Below are 27,490 nucleotides of genomic sequence, written 5' to 3' on the forward strand. Positions count from 1 at the left end.
GAGCGCATTGGAAGCAAGCCGGCCACAGAGCCTAGGTATCCCCCGTGTCACTGCAGATGACCATGACCCCAGGCTATGGCAATCCCAGATCTCTCTATGCCTGAATCCACATTGACAGGATAAACAAAGCAAATCCCTCTGGTGTATGACTGGGAGGCATCCATCCAGTGCTCCAGACAGCAACTATTTCTTTCCAGTCTCTATGGCTACATTAGAAATTTCAAAGCGCTGCCCCGGCAGCGCTGCGGGAGCGCTGCCGCGGCACCGCTTTGAAGTGTGAGTGTAGTCAGAGCCGCAGCGCTGGGAGAGAGCTCTCCCAGCGCTGCTTGTAAACCACATCCCTTATGGGTGTAGCGTGCAGCACTGGGAGCCGCCCTGATTACACTGACACTTTACAGCGCTGCACCTTGCAGCGCTCAGGGGGGTGTTTTTTCACACCCCTGAGCGCGAAAGTTGCAGCGCTGTAAAGTGCCAGGGTAGCCAAGCTCTGAAGAAAGCCTTGGTGGGAAGGGAGAGGAGATTTTTGTAAATACCAGGGCCATGAGAGGTGCAATAACAGAACAATGATTATTCCTGAAATGGATGGGATACAGGATGGAGAGGTTCCTAAGCTACAGGCTCAGGATCTAACCCAAATTCACTGGGGAGCTTGGAAAGACCATAGCTCATGAGTAGCTCACTGAATATAGAACACCAGGCTGACCCCGTAGTCGTGTGAATTGTCCCTTCACTGGGAGGACTCAGGTGTGGGTGATTCAGCTGCTGGACCGGGCCCCCAGCCTGGAAGATTTGAGGGGCTGACCCATCCCTGTAGGCTGGGGAAGAGCTACCATTCATGTGTTCAGAATCTGCGGTTTGTTCTGCTGATGCAGCAGAAGGCAGTTTGGATGGAAGCTGAGGACAGTGAACGTATTAGGTGAGGTGAGTCATGGATGCTCCTCTAAAACCTCAAGGACAGGCAAAGAACATGCATCAGGGAATGGTTTGTGAAGTAAGGAGGAGCTGTGTACCAGCCAGAGATGCATTAATTAGGATCTCAGAAAATTCTACGTCACAGCTCTGCACAAACAGAGGGAGGGAAGAGACTTGCAATAGCACAATTGCTGTTTGATGCAGTTTGTTGAACAGCGAACACAGTCAGCGGCTCTGCTGGGTCTCATCTCAGAGAACAGAGCAGGAGCGATAAATAAGACTGATTCTTGGGGCCTGTGACGAACTGGGACTGTTCTTAATGTTTGCTCTGAATACTGTGTTGGTGCCTCAGTGTCCCCTGTGCAGTTCTTAAGTATCTAGGTGGTGGGATAAGGGGGGAGGTGATTGCTACAGAGGAAGGGGGCCAAGTGCCACCTAAATCCGGGCACTCTCCTGTCACTAGCCAACTGATGGCCTGCCCCTCCTCCTGCAAGTGCCAACTGAAGGTGTGGAAACAAAGGAGCAGGTGACCTCCTGGCCCGGGAAAGGGGCTGAGCAGAGAGGAGGGGCTGAGGGGTTGTTAGTACCTGCGAGCGGCCTGGGAACGAGGAGTTGAAGTGCAAGACCTGGGGGTCGGCTCACTGCCCCCTCAGTAATGGGACGAAGCCTGGCCGAGGGGTCGGTTTCGCTGCCTAGTACACCTCTGTTTAGACCTGCCTAGTCCGACGAATAAAACCTCTTAATGTTATTGGCTGAACTAAGAGTCACGTCTGACTCGAAGTGGGTGCAAGGCCCCTGTGGTATCCCCGAGGACGCCGCTGGGCGGACCGCTGTGGGAAGTGCACCGAGGGGACAAAGATGCTGAATGCTCCAAGAGTAGACCACAGGAGGTGAAGCCGGTGAGCTTCTGCCCTAAACAAGCTGCTGCAAAGGGAGAGGAGGCTCCAAAGCCGGACTTGAGCTTTGGTGGGGAGCAGTTCCAGAGCATGCCCTGTGACTCCAGACAGGCCCAAGTGAAGGCAGGATTTCAGAATTCAACAATGCTAATGTGGTTAAACACTCAGGGTACGTCACACTGACGGGATATTCCCATTTTAAATATAAACGTTTTAAACAGATTGTATAAAGGCAAGTGTACAGGCAGCAGACTAAAGCGCAATAATTCGGCAAAGTGTGCCGGCCTGTCCTTCCGGGCTAGCGTCGATTTCTGAGGCGTTAGCACTCTGGGTAGCTAATCCCGTACTATCCATAGCTCCGCAGTCTCCCTCGCCATTGGAATTCTGAGCTGTGATCCCAATGCTGATGTGCAAAAACAGTGTCGCGGGTGATTCTTGTAAAAGGGTCAACATTACCTTCCTCGCGTGAAGCAACGGACAAGATATCAATGTCGCCCCCTTTCCCGGATTGCCGCGGTGAGACTGCTCAATAGCATGGCAAACCATGATGGTCAGTTTGCCTTTGTTCACTAGTCACTGTACGTGGTACTGGAGGCGTGATCAGAGGCAGTACTGCAGTGGCTACACAGCAGCATTCATTTGCCTTTGCAAGGAGTTAGCAGAGGTAGTCTACCAGTATTCCTGACAATCGTTATGCTGTGTCCATTGTAAATTGTGATGGAATGAAACGTTATCAAGTCATTCTGTACACCATCTGCTGCATTCATGGGTGGCTCCTGGCTGGCCTTTAGCTGAAGGTTGGCCGGGGGCGCAACGAACAAAATGGGAGTGGAACTCCCCGAGTCAATCCTCCTTTATGGTTTATCTAAAAAATAGAGTTCAGTCCTGCCTAGAATATGGGCAAGTGTACTAAGAGAACCACTGTGTCAGAGAACCAGAGAGCACAGCCGCTCCACGTCAGATCCATCCCGCGAAATGATGAGACTGCATGCCATTACAGGGGGGTGCCCATGCAACAACCCACCCAATCCATTGCTTCCCTTCTGCTGCCCCACCTTTTCTGGGTCTACCGGGGCAGGGCCCCAGTTTGGTGTGATGAGTAATAAGAATGCAGGATAATGAAACATGACTTTTAGTGAGATAAAATGAGGGGGAGGCAGGCCTCCAGCTGCTGTATAGTCCAGGCATGACATTAAACGGTGGTGGAGAAGGAGCCCAGCATCCCAGCTGCTATGATAGATAGTCAGGCAGCAGCGTAAATCCTTTTCTTTAGACATGAAAAGTGGGGCTGGAGAACGCAAGGCCGGACGGTTACCAGCTGTTCTGTACCATCTACCGGAATGACCAATTATTTCCTATTTTTACCCAGGCGCCCCTGGCCGACCTCACCTGAGGCCAGCCAGGAGCACTCACGGCTGATGATCACGATGATGGACTAGCAGTCATATTGTACTGTACCGTCTGCCACCGGGAGGGGAGGGGAGAGGATGCTGCTATTCATTGCCGCAGCACCGCGTCTATCAGCAGCATGCAGTAGACATAGGGTGACATATAAAAAAAGTCAAGAAACGATTTTTTTCCCTTTTTCTTTCACGGGGGGAGGGGGGTAAATTGACGACATATATATCTGAAACACCCCGCACAATGTGTTTGACCCTACAGGCATTGGGAGCTCAGCCAAGAATGCAAATGCTTTTCGGAGACTGCGGGGACTGTGGGATAGCTGGAGTCCTCAATACCCCTCCCCCTCCATGAGCGTCCTTTAGTTTTCCGTTACGCTTTGTTCACGCAGTACTGTGCTGTTGACTCTGGTCTGTCATAGCTGGAGATTGGTTTTTCAAAGTGCTTTCTCATCATCTTTCTGTAATGGAGCTCTATAGAACAGATTTTCTCCCATACAGCGAAATCAGATTCAATATATCCCATACGAATCCATGCTGGAGCTCCTTTTGGATTTGGGACTGCATCGTCCAAGCCATCGCGATCAGAGCTCCACACCTGGGCAAACAGGAAATGAAATTCAAAAGTTCGCAGGGCTTTTCCTGTTTACCTGGCCAGTGCATCCAAGTTCGGATTGCTGTCCAGAGCAGTCACAATGGTGCACTGTGGGATACTGCCCGGAAGCCAATACTGTCGATTTGCGGCCACACTAACCCTAATCCGATATGGTAATACCGATTTCAGCGCTACTCCTCTCGTCGGGGAGGAGTACAGAAACTGGTTTAAAGAGCCCTTTATATCGATATAAAGGGCCTTGTTGTGTGGATGGGTGCAGCGTTAAATCGATTTAACGCTGCTAAAAATCGATTTAAACACGTAAGGTAGACCAGGCCTCTGTAACACCAAAGTTTTTGAGGCAGCTTGCAAAGCCTGAATGGCTCCTGATTGGAGCTGCGGGAAGGTGGGAAATGTTTGAGAAAAAGTTCAGGGAGCTAGCAATAGGAATTCATCCTGGTTGAACCTCAGGCTGCTATGGCTGAGCAGTGAGGAAAGAATAACTGAAGATTTAAGCAGGAGGCTTTTAGAAATATGCACCATTGGGTGGGAAGGAGAATTAGGTGATCACCTCAAACCAAAGCAGCAGCAAGTTGGATGATTAGCGATCCAAGAAAAGGCACATGTTGGTCCACAAAGAACATTGCAGCTGGTACCAAGGCCGCACTGTTCACCTGGGGCATGGAGTGGAATTGCACCGCGCCGGGTGTGTGGGGGCGGGGATACTGGGAGACATTCTGCAGGGAGCAGGCACTATGGTTCTGCACATCAGCAGGCTGTACTTAACTATTCTTGGAAACTGATTTGCACAGGAAGAGAAAAGGTGAGAAGCGGAGGTTGCTACATGGTCCTGGCCAAGTGCAGTGGCAGGCAGGGGACACGAGCGCAGGTGCCCTCTATACGCAGACATGTGATAGATCATTGAGTGTTAAAATAGAAACTGAATGAGCCTGAAAACATGTGCCAGGAGACCAGCTGTTCAGGAAAGCAAAGACATAGCAAGGGAGGATGGGGGAAGAGAGGCAGAAATGTCACTCCAAGAGGATGGGGGGTGTCACAGCCTTGGGGCGAGGGGGCTGCACTGAGGTCTGAATGTGGGTGTTTGGTATCTAGCAGCTTTCTGAAGTGAGAAAAGGAACATGTCCAGAGGCCGGTGTGTGGAGTGCGAAGAGACAGCAGCTGTGGTGAGGGCCTGGGCATGGCAGAACCAGTTTATGTGGACTAGGATCCCCCTCCTGACCCTTCCCCTCCAGCACTCCTGAATTGAACCTTTTCTAGGATTTAGAAATGTTTGATCTCCTTTTGTGTTTCTGTTATTTTTGTGCTGGCGCTGCCTGCACGCTTCCTGCTTCCAGTAGGAAAAAGGAAGTGCCAGAATCCAGCACTGTTAACCCTGGTGGTCAAAACCCATGAGACTGGCATTAAAACCACAAGATTTAACCACAAATAACTTTGGTCTTTGTCCTCTTGTTTCTGAGCCTGTGGGGGTTGCATTTCCCAGCATTTTTCTGCAGCCAGGAGAGCTGGGAATTCCCCTTTTCATGACAGCTGAAATTCTCTTGCAATTACAGGCCTCCAGGAATTCAACCTTTAAGTAAAACATCAACTGTCACAAGACTCCTGATCCAATCACGACAGTTGGCAACTCAGTCAAATCTCCCCAGAGACATTCAGGCCAGTGCAGCAGGCCCCATGGGTTCGGAGAACTCCTCTTCCTCCTGGAATGGCCTCATCATCCAGAGACACTGGCTCCCCACGTCTCTCCCACCCCTCTGTTCTCTGGCATTCTGCCCTGCACCTTGCCCACGTGAGTGTAGCACACTACCCGTTCAGATGTCCACCCCCACTCACACCTGGTGCACACTTTGCACAGGTGCAGATCAGAACAAGGCCGTGGCCAGTTCGGCTGACCCAGGTTTGGAGAGCATTCCAAAAGGACTGTCCCAGCACATGCAGAGCTGTCCTATTCTCTCCAAAAACAGGGTGAGCTCTTCACACCCCATTTGTCCATGTTATTGGAGGTGCCACACAGCAGCAGGTGTCTCCCCCCTTTGGTCCCATTTGTATAACCTGGGTCCCCTTCCAGCTTTGCAAAAGTGACCCAAGCGGTGTGGAGGCCTGGAAGACTCTCGCCTGCTGCCTAGTCAGGTCTCTTTTCTGCAGAGTCTAGTTGTGTCCAATTACAGGAAAAGCCAAGCAGTCCTAGACTGGACGGTGTCACCTTCTCAGCATGGCAGGCAGAGAGAGCTCAAGGACTCCTTCCTGCTGGGATATCCAAACACTTAGTCACAGGGAAACCTGCCCAGGGGAAAGAGGGAGACTCATATTTCAAGGGCTTTAGAGTTATTCTGAGAGAAGAATGGAGACTCAGGCAACAGCCTCCAAATGGACATGGCCTTGACACACAAACAGGCCTGGCCGTCTGCCCCCCCTCTTCTTCCTTTGTGTTTGATATGTAGCCCCTGCTCATCCACTTCCCCTCTCTCCCATTAATTTCTGCATGTCTCGCGGTTTCTTGGCAATAAAGCCCTCCATGTTCTGGTTTCCCAATTTCCAGGATCATTCTTTGCAGGATCCCTAATTCCCAGTGGTGGCAGGCAGGTGTTTTCCCCATGGTTATTATGGGCTTGCTCCCATATCCCTGTGCCCCCTCCTGGTCCTGGCAGCAGGGATAAGTTATGCTCTTGCACACTTAGGTCTTCAACTTCTTTGAAAGGCCCGTGAGAGCAGAACTGGCCTGCGGCTTTCACTCACCCCAGCCCCGCACCTAACGCGCACAGACTGTACTCCTAAGTGTGCCGGGATCTTATCTTCCACCCACCTTCCCCTTGTCACTGGGGAGAGTGTCCCACCGCCCCCCTGTGCAAATGAGGTCTGTCTGGAGTCTCACCTTGGTACTGCAGTGCTGAGTGCCAGAGCATTTCCCCTGACTCAGGCACAGTTCTACTGGGAGCATGGGGCAAGGTCAACCCGTGTCAGTGTGAGTGAGGTTTGCCCTCTTGTCTCTGGAGGGGCTCAGTGGATCCAGACTCGACTGTTCTACCCTTTCCCAGGGGCTCATGCAGATCTAGGGAAACCCCAGTGGTTTCCAACACATGTTGGATGTTTTCAAGTCTCCCAGTAGCATTATCACACAAAATGCTGCAGGCACAGCTCACAGGTGCAGGCAGTGGTAGCCCAGGCCCTGAGTCTGTGTCCAAATTCAAAGGCCTCTCCATGCTTCTGGCAATACACTTTGTCATTTATTAGCAAAGATAACACACTATAATCTGCCCCCATGTCTACCCAGCCATCCCCCCCCTTGTGCCCCTTGCACCTCCCACCTCCTCTGCCTCTGTGCCTCCTGCTCCCCACCTTCTCTGGCCCCCTACTCATGCTTGTCATTCCCCCCACCCCCAGGCCACGCCTTTCCCACACGAGGCACATGAGTGAGGAGGCTGCAAAGGAGTTGCTACATCCGTCTCTGAGGCACAGAAGGGTTCCCAAGCCCAGGCTGTACTGACACATTCCTGTCCCACTGTCATTTGGATAATAAAGCAGGTCTGCACTAAGCAGGGCAGGCAGATCCCTGTGGATCCTCCTGAGACAGTGCCCAGCTCCCCGCATACTCTTTGTAGCACAGGTGCCAGGAGCAGACCAGAAGGGTTGGGGGAATAAAGCCCCTGGGACAGATGTGAGCCCCAGTTCCCAGCTAGGTAACCACCCTGCTTTCCTCCCCTTCCCATCACTGCTCCCCCTGAGCTGGGAAAGTCAGAACTCCCCAGCTGGGGAGAGAGGAGATGCTGAAATGTAACTTCCCATCAGCACCATATAGTTCCTGCAAGGTCCTGTCGAACCGACCTTTCAATTCAAGCCTGTCAGCAAGTGGGCAGGAGGTGGGGGAAGTGGGAGGGAGAAAACAAACTCTCTGATCAGATGCTTTGCCCTGCAGTCCCAAGTGAGAGAGACACAGAGACAGACTGAGCACCTAGAAACCTGAACAAGGACTGAATGCAGCAGACTGCGGTGAGTGCTTGGCAGCTTTTCCCATTCTAAACCTTTCCTTTCCTCCCTTCAGCGCAGTGTCCTTCTGCTTCTGCTGCCTCCCTTCCTGCTCAGAGCAAGGATTTGTCACTTATTAGTCCTAGGAAAGTTCTTTGCCATCAAATCCCACTGTTCTCCTCCAGCAGCAATGCCACAGGACCACAGAAGTTGGCCCCTTAAAACTCTTTGGAATATGGGGGTTGCCTGTCTGGATCAGACCAGGGTCAGTCTAGTCCAGGGTCTGGTCTCCATCAGAGTCCAGAGCCAGCTGTTCCAGAGGAAGGTGCAAGACATTCAGCAGCCGCACCAGTTATGGGATAATCTGCCCCCAGGGAAAGTTCCTTCCTGACCCCCAGTAGTTACCGGTTGGCTCATGCTCTGAAGCAGGATGATTAACAGCCCTTCCCAAACTCTTGGTTAGTTTCTTGTATTTATTATTATGCTTCTGGCTATTCTTAGTACCAGGGCCGGTGCTACCATTAAGGCAAACTAGGCGGTTGCCTAGGGCCCCAAGATTTGAGGGCGCCAAAAAGCGGTGCCCCCAATTTTTTTATTTTTTTTTTTTGGTTTTTTTTGAACAGCAGTTCCTCCCCAAGCACATGGTCGCTGCTCCACTTCTCCCACCTCCCAGGCTTGCAGCACCAATCAGCTGCTTGGCGCCGCAAGCCTGGGAGGGAAGGAGAATTAGAGTGGGGCAGTGTGCTCGGGGAGGACATGGAGCAGAGGTGAGCTGGGGTGGGCAGGTGCTGCACAGCTCCCCGGAGGGGGCACCTCAGGATGGGGGAGGGGAGCTGCCGCAGGGCTGTGGGGGAGGGGCACAAGGTGGAAGTTTCACCTAGGGCGCAAAACTTCCTTGCACTGGCCGTGCTTAGTACTTATAGAAATGCCTCATCTCTTATTTCATTTTTGCTGAGCTCTTGGCCTCAAGCCAAAGGCTCTTAAGCAAAGTAAGTAGTTATGCATTAAGAGGGAAGGTCCTCTCCTGGATCAGTAACTGGTTAAAATACAGGAAACAAAGGGTCAGAATAAATGGTCAGTTTTCACAAGGGAGACAATGTCTCCCAAGGATCTGTACTGGAACCAGTGTTGTTCAACATATCAGAAAATATCTGAAAAAAGGGAGCAAACACTGAGGTGACAAAATCTGCAAATGATACAAAATTACTCAAGATAGTTAAGTCCAAAGCTGACTGCAGAGGGTTACAAAGGGATCTCACAAAACTGGATGACAGGGCAACACAATGGCAGATGAAATTCACTGTTGATAAATGCAAAGTAATGCACATGGGAAAACATGATCCCAACTCTACATAACAAATGATAGGTCTCCATTAGCTGTTATCACTCAAGAAAGAGATCATGGACAGTTCTCTGAGAACATCCACTCAATATGCAGCAGAGCTCAAAAAAGCTAACCCAGTTAGGAACCATTAGGAAAGGGGTAAGACAGAAAATATCATAATGCCACCCCGGGACTCTCACACCTTGAATACTGTGTGCAGTTCTGGTTGCCCCAGCACTAAAAAAACATATTACAATTGGAAAATATACAGAGAAGGGCAAGAAAAATTATTTGGGGAATGGAACAGCTTCCATATGAAAGGAGAGATTAAAACGATTGGTACTATTCACCTTAGGAGAGAGACAACTGAGGGGGGATATGAGGCAGGTCTATAAAATCATGAATGAGGTGGAGAAAGTGAACAGGGGAGCATTATTTCCCTCTCACATAACACAAGAACCAGGGGTCTCCCAATGAACGTAATTGGCAGCAGGTATAAAACAAAAGGAAGTACTTCTAACAATACACAGTCAACCTGTGGAACTCATTGCCAGGGGATGTTGTGAAGGCCAAAACTATAAGTGAGTTCAAAAAAAGTAGTAGATAAGTTCATGGAGGATAGGTCCATCAGTGGGTATTTGCCAAGATGGTCAGGGAGGCAACCCCATGCCCTGGGTGTCCCTAAACAGAGTGTGGCAGAGTCCCACAGGTCAGTTGTGCATTGTGTGAACATGTGTTCCCACTCATCAGTTTGGAATGTCCCCCCTTTGAGTGCATTGACTGTCCCCTGGTTCCTGTGCATTGAAACATGGTGAACACAAGTGCCTGAGCTGCCTTCTTCACCCTGCTCCTTATTTTAAATAGACTTTTGTCAAGTTCCCTCTTATTTGCCTCTTAAGGTAAACAAGCCCAGTCTATTGAGTCTCCCATTATGAAAGTTTTTCCAGGCCCCTGATCATTCTGTTACCTTTCTCTGAACCCCTCTAATTCCACTGTAGCCTTCTTGGGATGGGTTGTCACTTTGATTTACAGAGCAGCATTAGATTCTGCACCCTGTTCTTGGTGTACCCTAACCTTCCCCCCCCACCACCACCACAGGTGCATGTTGGACAGAGCTCTCCATCAATATATTCACCTCATGCCCCATCCCTTTCCTGAGCTGATACTGTTAATTAGATGCAGGAGTAATTCAGATTATTCCCTCCAAACATGCACCACTTTGCATTTAACACCACCCATTTTTATATGACTGCGTGTTGCCACAATTCACCTATTTTGGTTAGGTTCTTCCAGAGTCCTTAAAATCTCTTCTGGTCTTATCTAAGCTAAAGAATTTTGTTTGCAGTGTTGCTGCAGAGGCGAGAGTCCAGAGCATTAACATGACAAGGGGGGTGGGGAAGGTAACATCTTTTATTGGACCAACATCCAGTGGTGGGAGACACAAGCCTTAGAGCTCCATAGAGCTCTTCAGCAGGTCATAATGGTGTCATCTGCAAATGTTGCCACCTCTCTGCTTAACCTAGGGTGACCAAATAGCAAAGGTGAAAAATCTGGATGGTGGTGGGGAGTAATAGGAGCCCATATAAATAAAAGCCCCAAATATCGGGACTATCCCTATAAAATCGTGACATCTGGTCACCCTAGCTTAACCTCTTTTCCAGATTGTTAATAAATCTTCCAGGCTGCTGATAAAGATGTTAAATAGCATAGGGCCAAGAACCAATTTCTGAGCCCCTGTACAAAATTCTCCTTCCTAGCTGGATGGGAATTGACATTAAAATCCATTACGATGCTGGTGGTAATGAAAATTGACCATTTATTCCTGCTTTCTGTTTCCTATTTAACATCACTGAAAGTTTGCAGAGGACACAGAAGTTGGGGGAGTGGTAAAGAAAGAAGAGGACGATGGGTCACTGATTCAGACCAGTCTATATCACTTGGTAAGCTGGGTGCACCGAACAATATGCATTTTAACTACAGCTCAATGTAAATGTGTACATCTAGGAACAAAGAACGTAGGCCATACCGACCGGATGGGGGCCTGGGAAGGAGTGACTGAAAAAAATTTGGGGGCTGTGGTGGATATCAGCTGAATATGAGCTACTAGTGTGATGCTGTGAAATGCGATTCTGGGCTGCAGGGGAGGCTCTAGACATGTCACTGCCCCAAGCACGGCGGCATGCCGTGGAGGGTGCTCTGCCAGTTGCTGGTCCCGCGGCTCCGGTGGACCTCCCGCAGGCGTGCCTGCGGAGGGTCTGCTGGTCCCACGGCTCCACTGAAGCCACAGGACCAGCGGACCCTCCACAGGCACCGGCAGAGCGCCCCCTGCGACATGCCGCCCCAAGCACGCGCTTGGCGTGCTGGGGCTTGGAGCCGCCTCTGTGGGCTGCATAAACAGGGGAATCTCCAGTAGGAGCAAAGAGGATTTTTCACCTCTGTGTTTGGCACTGGTGCGACTGCTGCTGGAATCCTGTGTCCAGTTCTGGCGTCCACAGTTCAATCAGGATGGTGATAAATTGGAGGGTCAGAGTAGAGCCATAAGAATGATTAAAGCAGTGGCTCTTAACCAGGGGTACATGTACCTCTTGGGGGACACCACGGTCTTCCAGAGGGCACATCAACGCTTTGAGATATTTGCCTAGTTTTACAACAGCCCGAGCGAAATCAATACAAACTCATATGTCATACAGACAATGAGTTGTTTACATGGCTCTAGATACAAGTACAATGTTTATATTCCAACTGATTTATAATTATATGGTTAAAATGAGAAAGGCAGCCATTGTTCAGTGCTAGTGGGCTGTGGCGCTTTTGTATTCTGATTTTGTAAGTGAGGTGAAACTTGGGGGTAGGCAAGACAAATCAGACTCCGGAAAGGGGCACAGTAGCCTGGAAGGGCTGAAAACCGCTGGATTAAAGGATTCGAAAAGATGCCTTATAGTGATAGACTCAAAGAGCTCAATCTATTTAGCTTAACAAAGAGAAAGTTAAGGGGTGAGATCCCGTGGCTGGAAGTTGAAGCTAGACAAAGGCAGACAGGAGGTAAGACACATGGAGTGATTAACCGCTGGAACAATTGACCCAGGCTCGAGGTGGATCCTCCGTCACTGACGGTTTTGAAATCCAGATTGGATGTTTCTCTACAAGCTCTGCTCTGGGAATGATTCTGGGGCAGGTCTCTGGCCTGTGCAATTCAGCGGGTCAGACGAGATGATTCCAATGGTCCCTTCTGGCCTTGGAATCGGTGAATGGAATCGATCAGGCAGGTACTCAGATACGACGGCTTTGGCGGCAGTACAAGAATGAAACCAGCCCAGGCCAGGACTGTGTGACAGTGCTAAATGCTGTTACTATTGGCACCTAGATACCAATAAGAGATGTGAGGCAGGGCAGTAACGAGGGGGACAGAGTATGGACTAGGGTCATTTTTACACCATGGAATGTGTAGTTTCCACAGGTGTATTGTAGCAGTGTGATCACCTTCCCCCATTTCATGGGGACTGGAAGGTGTAAATCTTTCCAAGGGCAATTTTCATTTAGCCAGCGACATACTGAATAGGAAAGCTGTTTCCACTCAGGTTAGCATCATGTTTACATTAACAAGTCAATGGGCAGACTGCACACATTGAACCCATCCTGTAACCAGACTGTGCAGTCTGGAAAGGTGTGTGCAAACCAGGCATGACCGAATTGATCAGCCAGAAAACTCCGCACATCAGCGGGTCAGTCATCCCCATTCACACACACTGCAAACTGTCACAGACCTTGTTCTGTTGTGCTGGAGCCTGCCCACACTAGCAGCAGGGTGGAGGGAAAGTTAAATGCAGCCTCTCTGCCCTGTGGCAGGGGAAGTGGGGTTCCGAAATGTGCTCTGCGAGCCACAAGCAGGTTGCACACAGGGCGGTGTGGCATTCCCTGCTCATCTAAGCTAAATGGGGCTTGATGGGAGCTCGCCAAGGGAAACCCAGGTGCTGATGGAAGCTCGACTGAGCGGATTGTTTGTGATCTTCCCCCAGGGGCAGAACCCAACCATGCTCCAGACCATCCAATGCCTCAGGCTGGTGCTAGAGGCCCCACCCATGGGGCGAGATGTAGAACTTCAGCCCTCAGCCGTATATGAAACCAAGAGATTTCCCAGAACCTGCTGTCCTAGACCAATCCCAGCTCAGAGAATTACCCTCAGCCTAATTAAACTTCCCCTGCAGCATCACCCAGATACAGCACACCCTTCTCCTCCTGTCCCAATCTGTGGTGTGCGGGGGGGTTGTCATTCTAGCTGCCATGTTCTGCGCTGGGGGCAGCTGCATTTCACTGGCAGGTGAAGTAAGCCCCAGATCTATGTCATTTGGGACCCTGGCGGATGAAAGGTGCTCTAGACTTGCAAGTTGCAGATATAGCTGGGACTGAGGAGTTGTGCAATTTTGCGACCGATATTAATAAACTGTGTAGTTATGCTAAACAAACAAAAAAAAATCAGGCCTCCTGTTTCAGGGCACAAGCTAACTACTGACTGCAGCAGTCAAGAGGGAATCCACTCTTCCACCCCACTGCATTCCCCAGCCTGGCCAGATCATCGTGGGGACATAGGAATGGGAACTCTTCCAATGCCAGGCCCAGAGGGGCCATGGATCAGATCCCACTGACCAAAGGGACCCCTAGCCAAGTAAGGAGGGCTCTGCAGCACCCTGCCACAGGTTCCCTACTTGCAGGGCCACTTAAGAACTCCAGACACTGCAAAGACAACAAGAAAATCCCCCTACTCGATTTCTACTTCATTAAGTCCAAAAAAAGTTGAAATAAAATCTCTGGCCCCTAGGTTTTCCCCTTCAGTTCAGGGGAGTGCACAACCCTCCTCTCCTGGGGCCTGCATTTCTGGGCTCTCAGCTGCTTCCTTCATTTAAGCATCTGTGTAATTCTTTTGCTCACCTCTATGGGCTGAGGTCTACATGTAAACATCCTCCCCCTGCTCTGTTTACCAATCATCCACTGGTTACTCAGGGCTTCTTTGTTCTCTACAACTTCCTCTGACAGCAACCTCAGCTCCCTGGGATAAGGGAAGGCAGTAAGCACTTTTCTCCTCTCCTGCTGCACTGCATAGAGCCCAGGTGCCTTCCCTTCAGCCCAGCTGGGTAGCAGGTAATCAGTCACAGGTCCACTGAACCCTGCTCCCTCTTAAAGGGGCCCATCATCCTAGGACATCTATGCTCTCACAACCTGCTTTTGTAGCCAGAACATGGAATGATCCTTTAATTCTGCTCCAGATGATAATGGAGGTTTCCAGTTTAAATAATAAACAATTAATTCTCTGCTGAGGGCTGGAGTCAGGGAGAGGAAGAGGGACATGAATTATCTGTACCTGGCGTTGTAGCCCCACTGTACCCCTATCCTCTGAATTTAATCAGGCCTGAATCTCTAGCTGTAACGCAGAGAGCAGCAGTCCTGTCCCCTTGTCTTCTCCAGTGCCTTTCTCCTCCTATACTTGCAAAGACTGGTTCTCAAGGTCATAAATGGACAGGAAAGGGAAGGAGGGAGCTAGGGGTAGGCAAGGAGCAGCTGCAGGGACTGGCACACTGTCTGCGCAAATAGCAACACACCTGCTCTCAAAGCTGCCAAAATGAGCAAGGGGCCTTTAGCAAAGTGTCTAGTCACCATTTCTCCCTCTGCTGCTAGCCAGGTTCATGGCTGCACTTTCACACTTCCCTGCCTCTTACAGAGCCTGGCCTCCCTGCTGGGGCTCTGCGGGGCATGAGGACAATGCACTCACAAGAAACCGCATGTCACTGGCCTTGGCTTTGCTGGGTGGCTGCAGGCCCCCAGGGCACAGAGGCACCAGGGAGTCCTTGAGCCCACCGGAGGTACGCAGCGTGGCAGAAACAGCTCAGCTCCTTGGGCTGCATCCTGTCTCAGTATCTTGCTGATGCTGATTCAGCAACCGAGAGAAAAGCTGCTCCATGGATAATTGGTGGGGAATGTCAGGGACCAGGGAGAAACGTGATGGCCAAGGCAGGGAGCATGAGGGATAGTCTGGCATAACATATGCTCTCCATCAGGGGCTGCTTTCAGCTCAGGGTTCTGCATTGCCCCTGCTGTCAGAGGGAGGATCCTGGCCAGGATGACTCCCTCGCACGATCCAGCCTGGCACTCCCTGCATGCCAAGCACATAGCAGGCCTGGTGTAGGTGTGTGCCCTGGGGTTCCACAGAGCCCATGGTGGCCCAGGCCTGCAGGCAGCAGAGGGGCCTGAGCTTGCCCTACCTGGCTTGAAGCAGGGTTTCCTGGGCCAGGCTTTGGCTCCGGCTCTGAGGGAGGCTGATTCCATTCACTTTGTTCTGATTGTTTTTCCTCACCTTCGCTATTGAGATAACAACAACTAACCCCTAGCTACCGCCCACAGCCCAGTCTTGCCCCACCAGGGGCCATTTCAAATGCCTGCAAGCCACGAACTGGCAGGGATCCTAAACCCCAGTGCCTTCGAGGGGTGTTGAACCATGGAGAGGGTGGCAGGGGCTGGGATGCACGGTGCAGAGAGAAGCCTGCCGGTGGGATCCATACCAGGCAGGTGGCACTTCAGCACAGATAAGCACAGGGACAACCAGAGCCCTCACCACTCAGGGCGAACCTGGCACAGCCACCAACCACCTCGTAAAGGGGCTCCCATGGGAGCCAGGGAGGGTCACACCCCATGGAGCAGCCTTCACTGGGCTCTGCCTGCACAGGCAGGAGCAAGGGAACAGGGACCTCCTTAGTGTCTGCCCAGCACACTTCACAGGCAATGGCTAGCTCGGCAGGAGGGGCGAACAGGCAGCAGCCATTCCGTAGCAAAGCCTGGCCCAGCAGTGCGGCAGGGAGCAGCACTGCTGTGTCTGAGAGGGCTGGACGCTGCACCCAGCCAGACAAGGGGAGGCAGGAGCGTGGTGCTGTCGTGCAGGGTAACGTCAGGGCATGGAGATGACTGTGCCCTTTGGGCCCCCCAGCCCAGAGGCAGGCATCCACACGGCTCCCCGCAGTGCACCCCAGCCACTGTGCAATGTCCCCTGCCTGCACTGGCACAACAGCAGCTGCCAGCATGTGGGATGGCCTCCTGGATGACAGGGGAGCTCCCATGGCCGGTCAGCTACCCGCCCTGCCCTTGCTCACTCCCTGGCTTGTGGGACAGCAGGAGCAGTGTGGCTCTGTGCTGGAGGAAGCCAGTGGCTGGCAGTAATAGCTCAGGGGAGCATGGCATGCACACAGGCTGGTCACAGACTGTGCTCTAGTGCCTTTGGCCTGTGAGCATATAAATCCCCTGCCCCTAGCTGCAGGAGAGGCTGAAATCAGGGCATTTGGGAAGGGTTTGTATCATGCCAACTTCAGGCATTAGCTAAAAAACCCACTCCATGATATGCAACCTATCATGTGTGCACGCCCTATCATACCCACAAACATATGTGCAAGTGAACACACAATCACACAGCCCCACAGTGTTACACACACACACACACTATCCTACAGATGCCTTTAGGTGCAAGTGCACGTCTACCCACTGGCTGCAGAGGCACAAGCACGTTGGTGTGGGAGGCATAGGCCATGCCTGCCACCTCCTGTCCAAGTGCTAACAAGTCAGGTGCGGTTGCACTGCCTGCCCCTGGGACTCAGCAGCCCAGCAGGAGGGCACAGAGAGGAGCAGATTGATTCCTGACAGCAGAATAGCACATGCCATTTTATTTCCTCCAGTGGCACTGTCCATCCAGTAGCTCCGCCTGTCACTGCATGTTTATTGATTAAAGCCCAGCAGAGGCTGCCTGTCTCCATTCCAAGCGGCGGGTCTGCCCTTCCCAGCAGCACTGCAGAAGGTGGGCTAGCGCCCTTTTGGAAATGCCTCTCCCTGCACCAGGCCCCGCATGGGGGTGACCCTCTGCCTAACTCACCCCTCACCCGACAGCTCTATGTGAGGGTTAAAAAACAAGTGCCCCATTGTAAAACGGCTCTTGCTGTGGCGGGTGCTGAATGCCGGCACTATCAGTGGGCTCGGGGTGTGCAGCGCTGCACAGGTTTGGGCCCACTGAGAGGAGAGCGAAACAGCAGGCAGGATCAGGGCTCTGGGTGGTCACACCCTGCCTCTCCTTACCAGTAACCCTGCTCAGCAAAGCCCAGGGGCCATGGTGCCTTTCCAAAGGCGAGAGCAGGACGGGGCTAATGGGATTCTTACAAGGCCTCTGTCAGCACTGAAGCCGAGACCACAGGCCCATGCCCCTTGCATCAGTGTCAGCGAATCTCCACACCTGGTTGCTTGCAGATAAGCCAGTGCTAATGCTGCCCGCTAGCGGAGCTTGCCCGGGCCTTGCCAGGGAGGGCAATCCATCTCGTTCTGTCCTGCTGCTGCACCTGCTGGGGCTAGGCCCTGACGCAGCAAAGCACATACACCCTTGCTTACTTTAAGCACCTTCCTAATTCCCATTGATGTCAATGAGACTCAAGGTCATGCTTAAAGGCAAGCATATGAGCCCATGCTTTGCTGAATAGCGATGGACCTAAGCACGTGCTTAAGCACTTTGCTGAATGCCTCCAGGGACAAGACTTCGGAGCTTAGGGTGAGGTTCACCCCCCATGCAGAGGGGCAGCCACAGGCTTAGGCACCAGTGAAATGCCATTTAATCCCCAACACATGACTGTCAGATGGTGCAAGCAACTTCCTACATACATCCCTCTCCATCCTGTCGCTGGGCCTTGCTGTTAAGGAGCTTCCAAGTGTGGATATATGAACGGCCCAATCATCCCTCTTCCCTCGGCAACCCACATCCCAAGGAAGGCGACCAGCCTCATACTGTCAGGAGACACGTGTGTGTTTTGTTTTTATTCCTGTTCCCAGACCCTAATGCTGAAGGCTCAGGCTGAGCCGACTCATCTGGGTCAAAGCATCAGCAGAGACAGTGGCAAACACACACCCCTGCACCCTGCCTCCAACAAACAGCAGCCAAAAATGTTCAGGGCAGAGTCTGATTTTTGGGGGGTGGGGTTTATTTTGTTTGAAATGTACAAAGAGCAATAGAAACATTCCGCAGACAGGCTTTGATGAGAACATCCTCAGATCTGGCCAACTTGATCAGAAGATACAAAACCAAAACGAAAGACACATTACCTATAATAACGCCTTTCTGTGTATATATTTATACAGCGATAGACTTACGCTGTGTGTTCTGTACAAACTCACTGGCAAATTGCAATCCAAGGACAATGTGTGCAGGAAGTAAAAGGCAGAAACAACGTCAGTAGTGAGATGTTTTCCAAAGTCAAAGCTCTTTGGCCACAAGTCACTCTGTGTCCCATGAGAAGCCTCTCGTCCCAAATTTGGAGCAGGGGCCGGTCCCAGGAGAACCTGCCTTTTGGTTGGCTCTCCTCTGTGTACCTTTTTAACTGGGCCAGAGATGATGAGACTTGGGTGGTTGTGTGGCTTGTGGCCAGCCCTCCACGGCAGTGGAAGCCCCACAGGGATTGGGAAGCCACTCAACAGTCTGGAGATAAATAATACATTCAGACTGCATATGTAACTGATGATAATGCACAGCAAGGCAGGGCATAGGGACAGAGGGAGGAAATGCAAAATCCCCGCTGGAAAGCCATGAGGGTTCAGTGCCAGGAAACGGACACAGGCTTTTAGGAGGTGACTTCCCCACTGCAAATACATCTCTGTCCCTTCATTTCCTGGTGTGACAGCATCTCCTGCAGCATCAGTACAGCACCGTACCAGTCTGGGCTTTAGAGAGGGGGTGCCAGGAAGGCTGGCGGAAGGCAGTGTCTGGGTCAAGGGCTGCATGGGCAGCATTGCAGAGCCTCCTAGAGGAGCTCTGAGCTCCCCCAAGCTCCTGCCCCAGGGAAGCGTAGTGACCCTGGTCCCACGTCGGGCAGCAGCAGCCCCACAGGGTTCCGTGCATTGCTACTGCCCTGGCAGGGACCAAGCACGCGTGATGGGAACTGGCAGCTAGAGGGCAGGAAACTTAGGCGGGCAAGGAGATGAGGCCCCTCTAATGAAGAGACAGGTCCCCCCTGGTCTGAGCTGGCAGGGGGAGAGTCCTGGGCCAGTTGCTTCCACCTGTGTCCAGCATCCCTAACGGGCTGGAGTTCCAACCACCAGGTTCTGTTGTTATCCTCCAGCAACTGCTCCAATGCTGCCGTTCTCTAGCTCCTCTCGTTGAGGGGCCCCAGGACCTCGCACACAATCCGGATGCAGCCCCCAACCACCCGTGAGGCAGGCCTCCTAATCCCGCTTGCTCTGTAACAGGGAGAGCAGCAGAGCCAGGCCTAGAGCCCAGGAGTTCTGGTCCCCCCAGCCCCTGTTCGAGCCCACATTACCTCCCGCAATCCAGTTGGCTTAGAATGGGCCACAGCAGGTTGGGACCCAGCCAGAGCCCCCTGTGGAAGCGAATCTGCCCATTCACAGCACCTGTACTATCCAGGCCAGTGGGTAAGTAAGATCTTTAATAAACAAACAGCCCCCATAGCAAACGCCCCCAGCTGTGGAGTTGCTGTGCCAGGGCAGGGAATAGGAACAGGCTCTGTTCCAGCAAGCCGTAGAAATTCTGGGGGCTGAGCCCACTACCCCCCACTTGCGGAGGTTGGCAGGGAAAGCAGAGCAGGGCAGGTTCCCAAGGGACCTGCAGGGATGCCGCCCCGCTGGGCTGACTGGCAGTGTATTGGCTCGGCAGTGGCAAGTTGTCCTTTGCTCCTAAGAATGTTTGGAAGAGGCAGGTTTTGCATCACATTGTTGCTCAAGGAAAGCAGAAGCCAGCCCCACCCTGGCCCCATTGTTTCCCTTGAAACCTTCCCAACAGCAGCCCAGAGTCCCTCCGCCCCCACCCACTCAGCAAGTTCAATTTTACATGCACCATCATGAGATTTTCCACCAGACATACCCACCCCGGGAAAAGTAACAAAGCCAGTAACTTTGGCTCAGCTGCCTGGGCCCAAATATGGACTCGGACACATGCGGATACACACTTCCTCCACTACACACTCAGCAGGCCTGCAGCAAGCCATTAAAAGGTTCCCCAAAGCAGCAGAGTTCTGTACCAGTGCACAGGCTGATGGTCATCATCCGGCTAGCAACAACTAGGGACAACCCAGCCCAGAAAGCCCCTGCTTCTCCTCACACTGTATATCCTTGCAGGAGAAGGCAAAGACACAATCATGGCAGCGTGTTCAGGTGACATTAACAAGAGGAGTAAACGTCTCAACAGCAGCAGTGCGTGCTGACTGGGCCCCACAGCCCCCAGGGAGGCAGGGCTGTTACCCCAGTGTAACAGACAGGGAAGCTGAGGCAGAGAGAGGGGAAGTAACGCCTGCCCCAGGGCTACAGAGGGCATCTGCCAGAGCCAGGGTTGCCATGCAGGAGTTCCTGGCTCCCTGGCCGACGCTCAGCCCATGCCAACCCCTGCAGAGTCCTCTCCACACACCAACTGCAAACAAAATGGGTCAGTATTTCCTCCTGGGAAACAAACCCAGGGCCCGACAGCTTTGTTTCCAGTCCTGGCACGGGCAGAGAATCAGGCCCCTGGGATCCAGGCCATGGAAAATCAGTTGCAGGGTGAGGGGCCGGGCCCTGGGATGGTGGACAGTCTGTGAAGGGCTGGTAACAAGCATGAACGCTGGCAAAGATACGGCTCCCCTGTTCTCCAAGACCTGATGTTAACCCAGCCGCCCTGTGCAGCCTGGCATGGTTGCCTTTCTCCCTCTACCAGAAACAGCCCCAGGCCAGCATGCCGCAGCGCGGTGTGCTCAGAAGGGTCTGTGCATAAAGAGGCTTCGCTGGGGCTCCAGCTAGTCATGTCTGTATCCCTGGGGTAAGTCCCCTGTGACCAGCTCTGGCACTCACAGCCTGAGGGACCCAAGCCAGGCCCTACCCCGCCTATCACAAGAATGTTTAAAACACGAAAACCCTGCCAGTGCCCAGCCCGGGGACACTTGTCTCCAATCACACCCCTGGCACAATCCCACTCCCTCCCTGGGTGGCAGCCCAGACTCTCTGTTCACCTATGAGGGAACCCAGGTGCAGGGTTACATCTGCAATATAGGGGGGGAGGAGAAGAGGAGAAGGAAATGGACAGCCCCTCCCCCCAGAGGTCCCTGTCTGTAACGCTTCCATGGCTCTGCTTACCTGCAGAACAATCTCTCTGCAGGGGGCTGCTGCAGTCACTATATTCCTGGCAATTCGGCAGTGGCTCTTCGCCCACCAGTGCGTGGCAGGAAGGCAAGGCTTGCTCAGAATTCATTTCCTGGGGCACAAGAATCAGACCTGCCATTTGCCCAGAGTTGCCCACTTGCTTCCAAGAGGGAGATGCTGGCTAAGAGGAGGCGGCAAGGGGTCCTTTTGGCTCAGGAGTCCCTGGGGGACAGGCCTCTCCAATGCCAAGGCCTCATGGCAGAGGTGCCTGGGATCATCCTGCAGCAGCAAGTGCCGAACTGTCCCATGCCCACACTTCCCTGCTCTCCTTTATGGGCCTTGGCCAGGATGGAGACGAGGCAACAAATTAGACTGTGTCAATCCCCGCCAAGGATGAGAAAATAACCAGCTAGAAAACACAGGCACCTGCATTCAATTCTCAACTTTCCATCCCCTGCCCAACAGAGGCGCTGTGCCCCCTGCCTTCCGTCCCCTGCCTGACAGAGGTGCTGCCCCCACAATCCCCCACCCCCCTGCCCGACAGAGGTGCTGCGCCCCCAGCCTTCCCGTCCCCCTGCCCGACAGAGGCACTGTGCCCCCTGCCTTCCGTCCCCTGCCTGACAGAGGTGCTGCCCCCACGATCCCCCACCCCCTGCCCGACAGAGGCGCTGCACCCCCTGCCTTCCCGTCCCCCTGCGCGACAGAGGCGCTGTGCCCCCTGCCTTCCGTCCCCTGCCTGACAGAGGTGCTGCCCCCACGATCCCCCACCCCTTGCCCAACAGAGGCGCTGCACCCCCTGCCTTCTCGTCCCCCTGCCCGACAGAGGCACTGTGCCCCCTGCCTTCTGTCCCCTGCCCGACGGTGGCGACAGAGGCGCTGTGCCTCCCCCTGCTTGCGCCCAACAGTGGGTCCCTCTCCGGGGCCTGCCTCTGACAGAGGGTTGCGATGCCGCCACGCATCGGGCCCACCCCTTTTTGCCCAACAGAGGCGCGTGGATGCCCACAAAGCCCCATGTGCTCTTCTTCCCGTCCTCTCCCCACTACCTGGTGCAACACTGTGTTCAGGACTCGACGAGGCACTGTAGTTCCGCAAAGCCTGCGCATAAGTTCCCATGTCCCATAAACTGCGTGAAACAACGCTAGTCTCAGTAGGAATGCTGCCCCCCACGATCCCCCACCCCCCTGCCGGCCGACAGGAGGTGTCTGCTATCCCCCTGCCTTCCCGTCCCCTGCCCGAGCAGAGGCCACTGTGCCCCCTGCTTCCGTCCTCCTGCGCCTGACAGAGGTGCTGCCCCCACGATCACCCAACCCCTTGCCCGAACAGAGGTGCTGCGCGCCCCATCCCCGTCCTCTGCCGACAAGAGGTTGCTGCCCCCACCGATCCCCCAGCCCCTTGCCCAACAGAGTCACTGTGCCCCCTGCCTTCCCGTCCCCCTGCCAGAAGAGGTGCGCACCCACCATCCCCCCTCCCCTCTCTTAGGGCTAGACCCGACAGAAGGTGCTGCAGCCCCTTGCTTTCTTTCCAGTCCCCCCTGGCCCTGACATGGGCGCTTGATGGCGCCCCTGCCTTCCGTCCTCTACGCTGAACAGTAGGGTGCTGCCCCCCGACCCCCACCTGCCCAACAGAGGTGCTGGCCTCCAGCCTTCCCGTCCCCCTGCCCGACAGAGGCACGTGTGCGCCCCTGCCTGTAACCGCATCCCCCTGCCCGACAGAGGCGCTTGCGTTCCCTGCCTTCCGTCGCCCCACTTGAACCGACAGAGGTGCCCCCTGTGCCGGCCATGATCCCCCAACCCCCTGCCCAAAGAGGCGCTGCACCCCTGTCGCGTGTCTGTCCCCTTGCCCGACGAGGTTGCTGCCCACAATCCCCCACACCCTGCCCGACAGAGGTGCTGCACCCCGCTGCCTTCCCATCCCCCTGCCGACAGTGAGGCGTCGCGGGGCGCCGCTGTGCCCCCTGGCCTTCCTCCCTGTCCCGACAGAGGGCTGCCCCCACGCATCCCCACCCCCCTGCCCGACAGAGGGCGCTGTGTCCCTTGCCACAGAGTGCTGCTGCCCCCATGATCCCCACCCTCCTGCCGACGAGAGTGCTGCGCTCCCTGGCCTTCCACTCCCCCTGCCATGACAGTAGTTGCTGTGCCCCCTGCCTTCCGTTCCCTGCCCGATCACAGAAGGTGCTGCCCCCAACCTGATCCCCACCCCCTGCCCGACAGCTTGCGCTTTCGCCCGCACCCTTGCCCTCGCTGTCTCTTCTTCCCGTCCCCCTGCCCGACAGAGGTGCTGCAAACCACGATCGCCCCACCCTGCCCAAACAGAGGACAGAGGTGCTGCCCCCACGATCCCCCACCCCTTGCCCAACAGAGGCGCTGCCCCCATGATCCCCCACCCCCCTGCCCGACAGAGGCGCTGCACCCCCTGCCTTCCCATAACACTGGTGCCCTACTAATACTCATTACAAAGTTCGGATAGGAGCAGGGTGCCTTTGTGGATGGGACCAGGTCAGAAGGGCCTGGGGAGGAGACTGGCCTTTGAGGATGGAGCTCGAGGGGTTCCAGGGAGACCGATCAGATTACTTGACATAGAAAAGAGTCCTCTGTGCTCGAGGCTCTACCATGAGTACAAGGCACAGGAGAACCCTCTGGCCTTCACAGGAGTCTATCCCCTGGCCAGCACACTAAGGTCTCACGCCAGCGCCAGGGCCTATGGCAGAAGGGCTTGCTAGCCCCCCCACCCCCATTGCCCATCACGCTGAGAGGCTGCAGCCCCCTCTCCCTCCCCAAAGCCACTGCTCACTCTCTGCCTCCACGGTCCTCAGGGGAGGTCCTGCCTCCCTCTCCCCAGCTCCACCTCCACCTCCCTCCCTCTCAGCCACAGCCTCTGGATTGCTCCAGCCCCCGCCCTGGGCAGCACCTTGGCACTCAGGCTCTTGCTGGCTCTTAGGGAGAGGCAGGCGGGAGCAGGCAGCAGTCTCGTGCAGGGGACAGGCTCGTTCGGCTGAGGTTATTCACCCACCTCCGCTAAGCCCTAGCCCAGGCCAGGCGCACAGCAGTCTTCTCCCCAGGCCCTGCTGAAGCCTGGATTCCTGGCGGCGGGGGCTGGCTCAGCAATTCTGGGGAGTCTGAAATCCATTCTCTGGAGAAGCACACAAGGGGTCACACTGTACAGGGGAAGGAGAGGGGGCCGTTACTTGGTGCCCTCCTCGGGGTTCCCTTCGCCATCTGTCTTCCCTTCCTCCTCCGTTTTCTGGTCGTCTGTGTTCAGTTTCTGCTGCTTTTTCCTCCGCACGCACTTGACGATTACCAGCACCAGGATCACCACGGCCAGGAAGCCCCCCACTGAGGCCCCCACGATAACAGCCACCGTGGAGTCGCGCTCCGGGGGCACTGCAGAGAGACAGCAGGGCAGGTGAGGAGGGAGGCCGGGGGGACGAGGGAGTCTGAGCCACAGGGAAACCAGGCAGCTCCTGCCAGCACCAATGGGACCATGTTGGCAAATCCAGGCCCTGCCCTACCTTACGTGGGGTCTGATGGGAGAAAAGGCGTGCAGGGCCCCACACACAGACAGGCCATGGGTGGGAATGGGATGTGCTGAGAGGCATGGCCTGGAGATGGGAGGACAAGCCCCTACATAGCCACGTAAATCACACGGGTCACGGCTGGCATTGCCCCTGGGCCTGTGGGGGGAGGGCGCACTGGGACCAGCCCCACAGCCAGCTGATGCTGGAAGGGGCGGGGCTAGTCCCCTTGATTGGAGACCCTGAAGTAACTGTCTGAGGAGGGACAGTGCTGCCCAAGCAGGCTGCAGATCCTCAGGCTCCACAGAGCCAGGAGATCCCCACCTTGCCCCTCGCTGCAGGAGTCAGTTTCAGAGCCCAGACCAGGACTCAGGGGTCCCAGCCCTTCGCTCAGGCCGGCTGACATCCTGCGCCTGCCCCCATCCCCTGTGAACACCAGTTGTCCAGCTGCTGCAGAGAGCTCCCTGGGGCTGGGCGGGAACTGGGGCACCGCAGATGCTGATTTGTGCCCATGTCCACGCTAATCCAGACAGAGAAGGGGAACTACAGGCAGCCTCGGAGCCCCACTCCTCCCGTCATCGCTCCTGGCCCGGTGAGGAGCCTGGCTCTGGGACCATGGCAGGGCCAAGTCCCCAGGGGATGGAAACATGCCCTGACCTGTCACACCGCCCCAGAGACAGGCAGGGAGTGGCAGAAGGCAGCTCAGCCCCCGGGCAGGGAAGGCTGGGGGTCACTTCCTGGCCCCTTTGGTGACAGTCATCAGCCAAGACGAGCCCAAGTCCCCACTGAACCATCCCTGCCCACGTCGGCCTGGAGAGCTGGAGTGGGTGCGGGATGTGGGCTGGGATGGAGGGGCAGGGCAGCGTGGGTCAGAGCAGCTGCCTACACTGTGCCAGCTCTTGCCTCTGCTGTCTCCACCATCGTTCAATATAAAACAGCAGCTCCCTCCCCGTCTGCCCCCGACCCAGCAGCCCCCTACTGCCGAGCCGGGCTGAGCCTGCTGCGCACCCACCTTCAGTGATCACCTTCAGGAAGATGCGGGCATGGCCCCGGTGCCTGTCGGGGGGGTTCATCACGTAGCAGTTGTAGGTGCCCTCGTCTTCCAGCTGCACCTGGTGGAGGGTGAAAGAAACGTCGTTCTTGCTGGGGTTTCCGGTGAATTCCACCCTGTTCCCGAAGCGATCCAGCCGCCAGTGCACGATCTTCATCCGGAACTGCAGGAACTGGGCAGAGATGGGGGGGCGGGGCAGTGAGAACGCAGCGGATGCTGCACCCATGCTGGTGCCCACAGAGCTCAGCTGGCCAGACCCGGGGAGGCCAGTCAGAGACCACAGCATCTCGCCTCCTTTCCCTGAGGCACCCGCCACTCAGAGCTCAGCTCCCCGGCCTCGCTGGGATCACCCTGCCCTCGGACAATCACACAGCTCCCCCAAAAGCTACAGCGTCCTGGGCCTGCCAGTGGGAACGGGAGGGATCCCTTTGGTATCACAAGCTGAGAGTGGCCACCCTGGGCCAGGGCATTGGGAGCTAGGCTGCCAGCCAGGGCCAGGGCATTGGTCACTCATGACTGTCTCCTGCCTGGGCTTTGCCCCAGCCGTAGCAGGAAAGTTTAAGCAAACCCAAGGGTCCAGCCAGTCGCTCAGCACCTGGAAAGAATCCTTCATCTCTGGCCTACAACCCTCTTCTGCCTCGTTTCCAGTTAGTCTCACCCACGGCTGGCCTGAGCAGTGGCCACATCCCAGGAAATGGGACATTCCTTCCGGACACAGGGGGCTTTACTACTCACATGGGAGTGGGATCTGGGTACCTGCATAGACCCAGCGTTGGGTCAGTGATCCCCGTCCTCCCATACCTTCTCCCACTCAGTGTCTCCTTCCTTCCCCTTCACCCCCCAGGGAACGCTCTCAGGACCAAAGCCTGGGGCCTTGCTCTCTTTCTATTCAGTCCTTACTCAGGCCTGACTACACTACGAACTGACATCGGCATAGCTTCATCTCTAAGCAGTGGGAAGATTCCTCCCCCACCCCCCCGAGAGACGTAGCTACACCGACCTGACCCTGGTGTAGACAGCACTAGGGCGACAGAAGAATTATTCCATCAACCTGGCTGCTGCCTCTCAGGGAGAGCGCCTCCTGTCAGCGCAGACAGTGTCTATACCGGACGGAGTACTGCAGCTGGAGCTTCCCCTGAGCACACACTAGACAGCCTCAGAGCAAGCCCCAGTCAGCAGCAGGACCCGCAAACAGGCTTGTGGGACTCGAATCTGGGTCGCCAACTCTTGACATTTTATAACAAGCCAATTGACATTTGGGGTTTTCCTTAAAACCCAGCTCCCAGAGTCGCCAGGGCAGGAGAATCTCAGCTTTCTTTCCCTTTTGTTAAGGTAGGAAGTTCCCAGCCCGCCTGGAGCACAGAAAAGTTTTGAAAACTGTTAGAATGGGTTCCTGTCTGCATCCTGTATCACTTGCCATACCGGTATTGCCCTGGCCTCTTCCTTTGTCATTCAGTATTGGACCCATTCTACAACAATACGCATTACCTCACCTTTTGGGGGCGAAGCCAGACCTTTTGGCACCCGCTCCCCTATTTGGTATAAACATTGCTTGTGCCAATCAGAGGCGAACACACACAGGTTTTGGGGTCTGTCCCCTAAGGGCTCCGTGGCAAAAATGTTGTGAGGGAGATGCAGCATAGCTGTAAAACAGAATAATACGACCCTGCTCAGGGGCTGAGTTT

The 27,490-nt window shown here is 54.6% G+C and overlaps 2 protein-coding genes across 2 annotated transcripts in view; both read right to left on the reverse strand.

Moving 5' to 3' along the window:
- LOC116822944 (T-cell surface glycoprotein CD3 delta chain) overlaps positions 1-27,490 on the reverse strand; it is a 341,703-nt gene that overhangs the window by 224,545 nt on the left and 89,668 nt on the right. The gene's annotated exons all lie outside the window — the stretch shown is intronic.
- The window catches only part of SCN2B (sodium voltage-gated channel beta subunit 2), an 11,319-nt gene continuing 8,173 nt past the window's right edge, over positions 24,345-27,490 (reverse strand). Inside the window, exons 3-4 of the mRNA XM_032777185.2 lie at positions 25,767-25,977; positions 24,345-24,623 (exon numbers count right to left, since the gene is read on the reverse strand). Of these exons, the coding sequence (XP_032633076.1) occupies positions 24,424-24,623; positions 25,767-25,977 (411 nt within the window). The 3' untranslated portion in view covers positions 24,345-24,423. The remainder of the gene's footprint in view (positions 24,624-25,766; positions 25,978-27,490) is intronic.

Source organism: Chelonoidis abingdonii, chromosome 18, assembly GCF_003597395.2.
Source record: "Chelonoidis abingdonii isolate Lonesome George chromosome 18, CheloAbing_2.0, whole genome shotgun sequence".
Classification (NCBI taxonomy): Eukaryota; Metazoa; Chordata; order Testudines; family Testudinidae; genus Chelonoidis; species Chelonoidis abingdonii.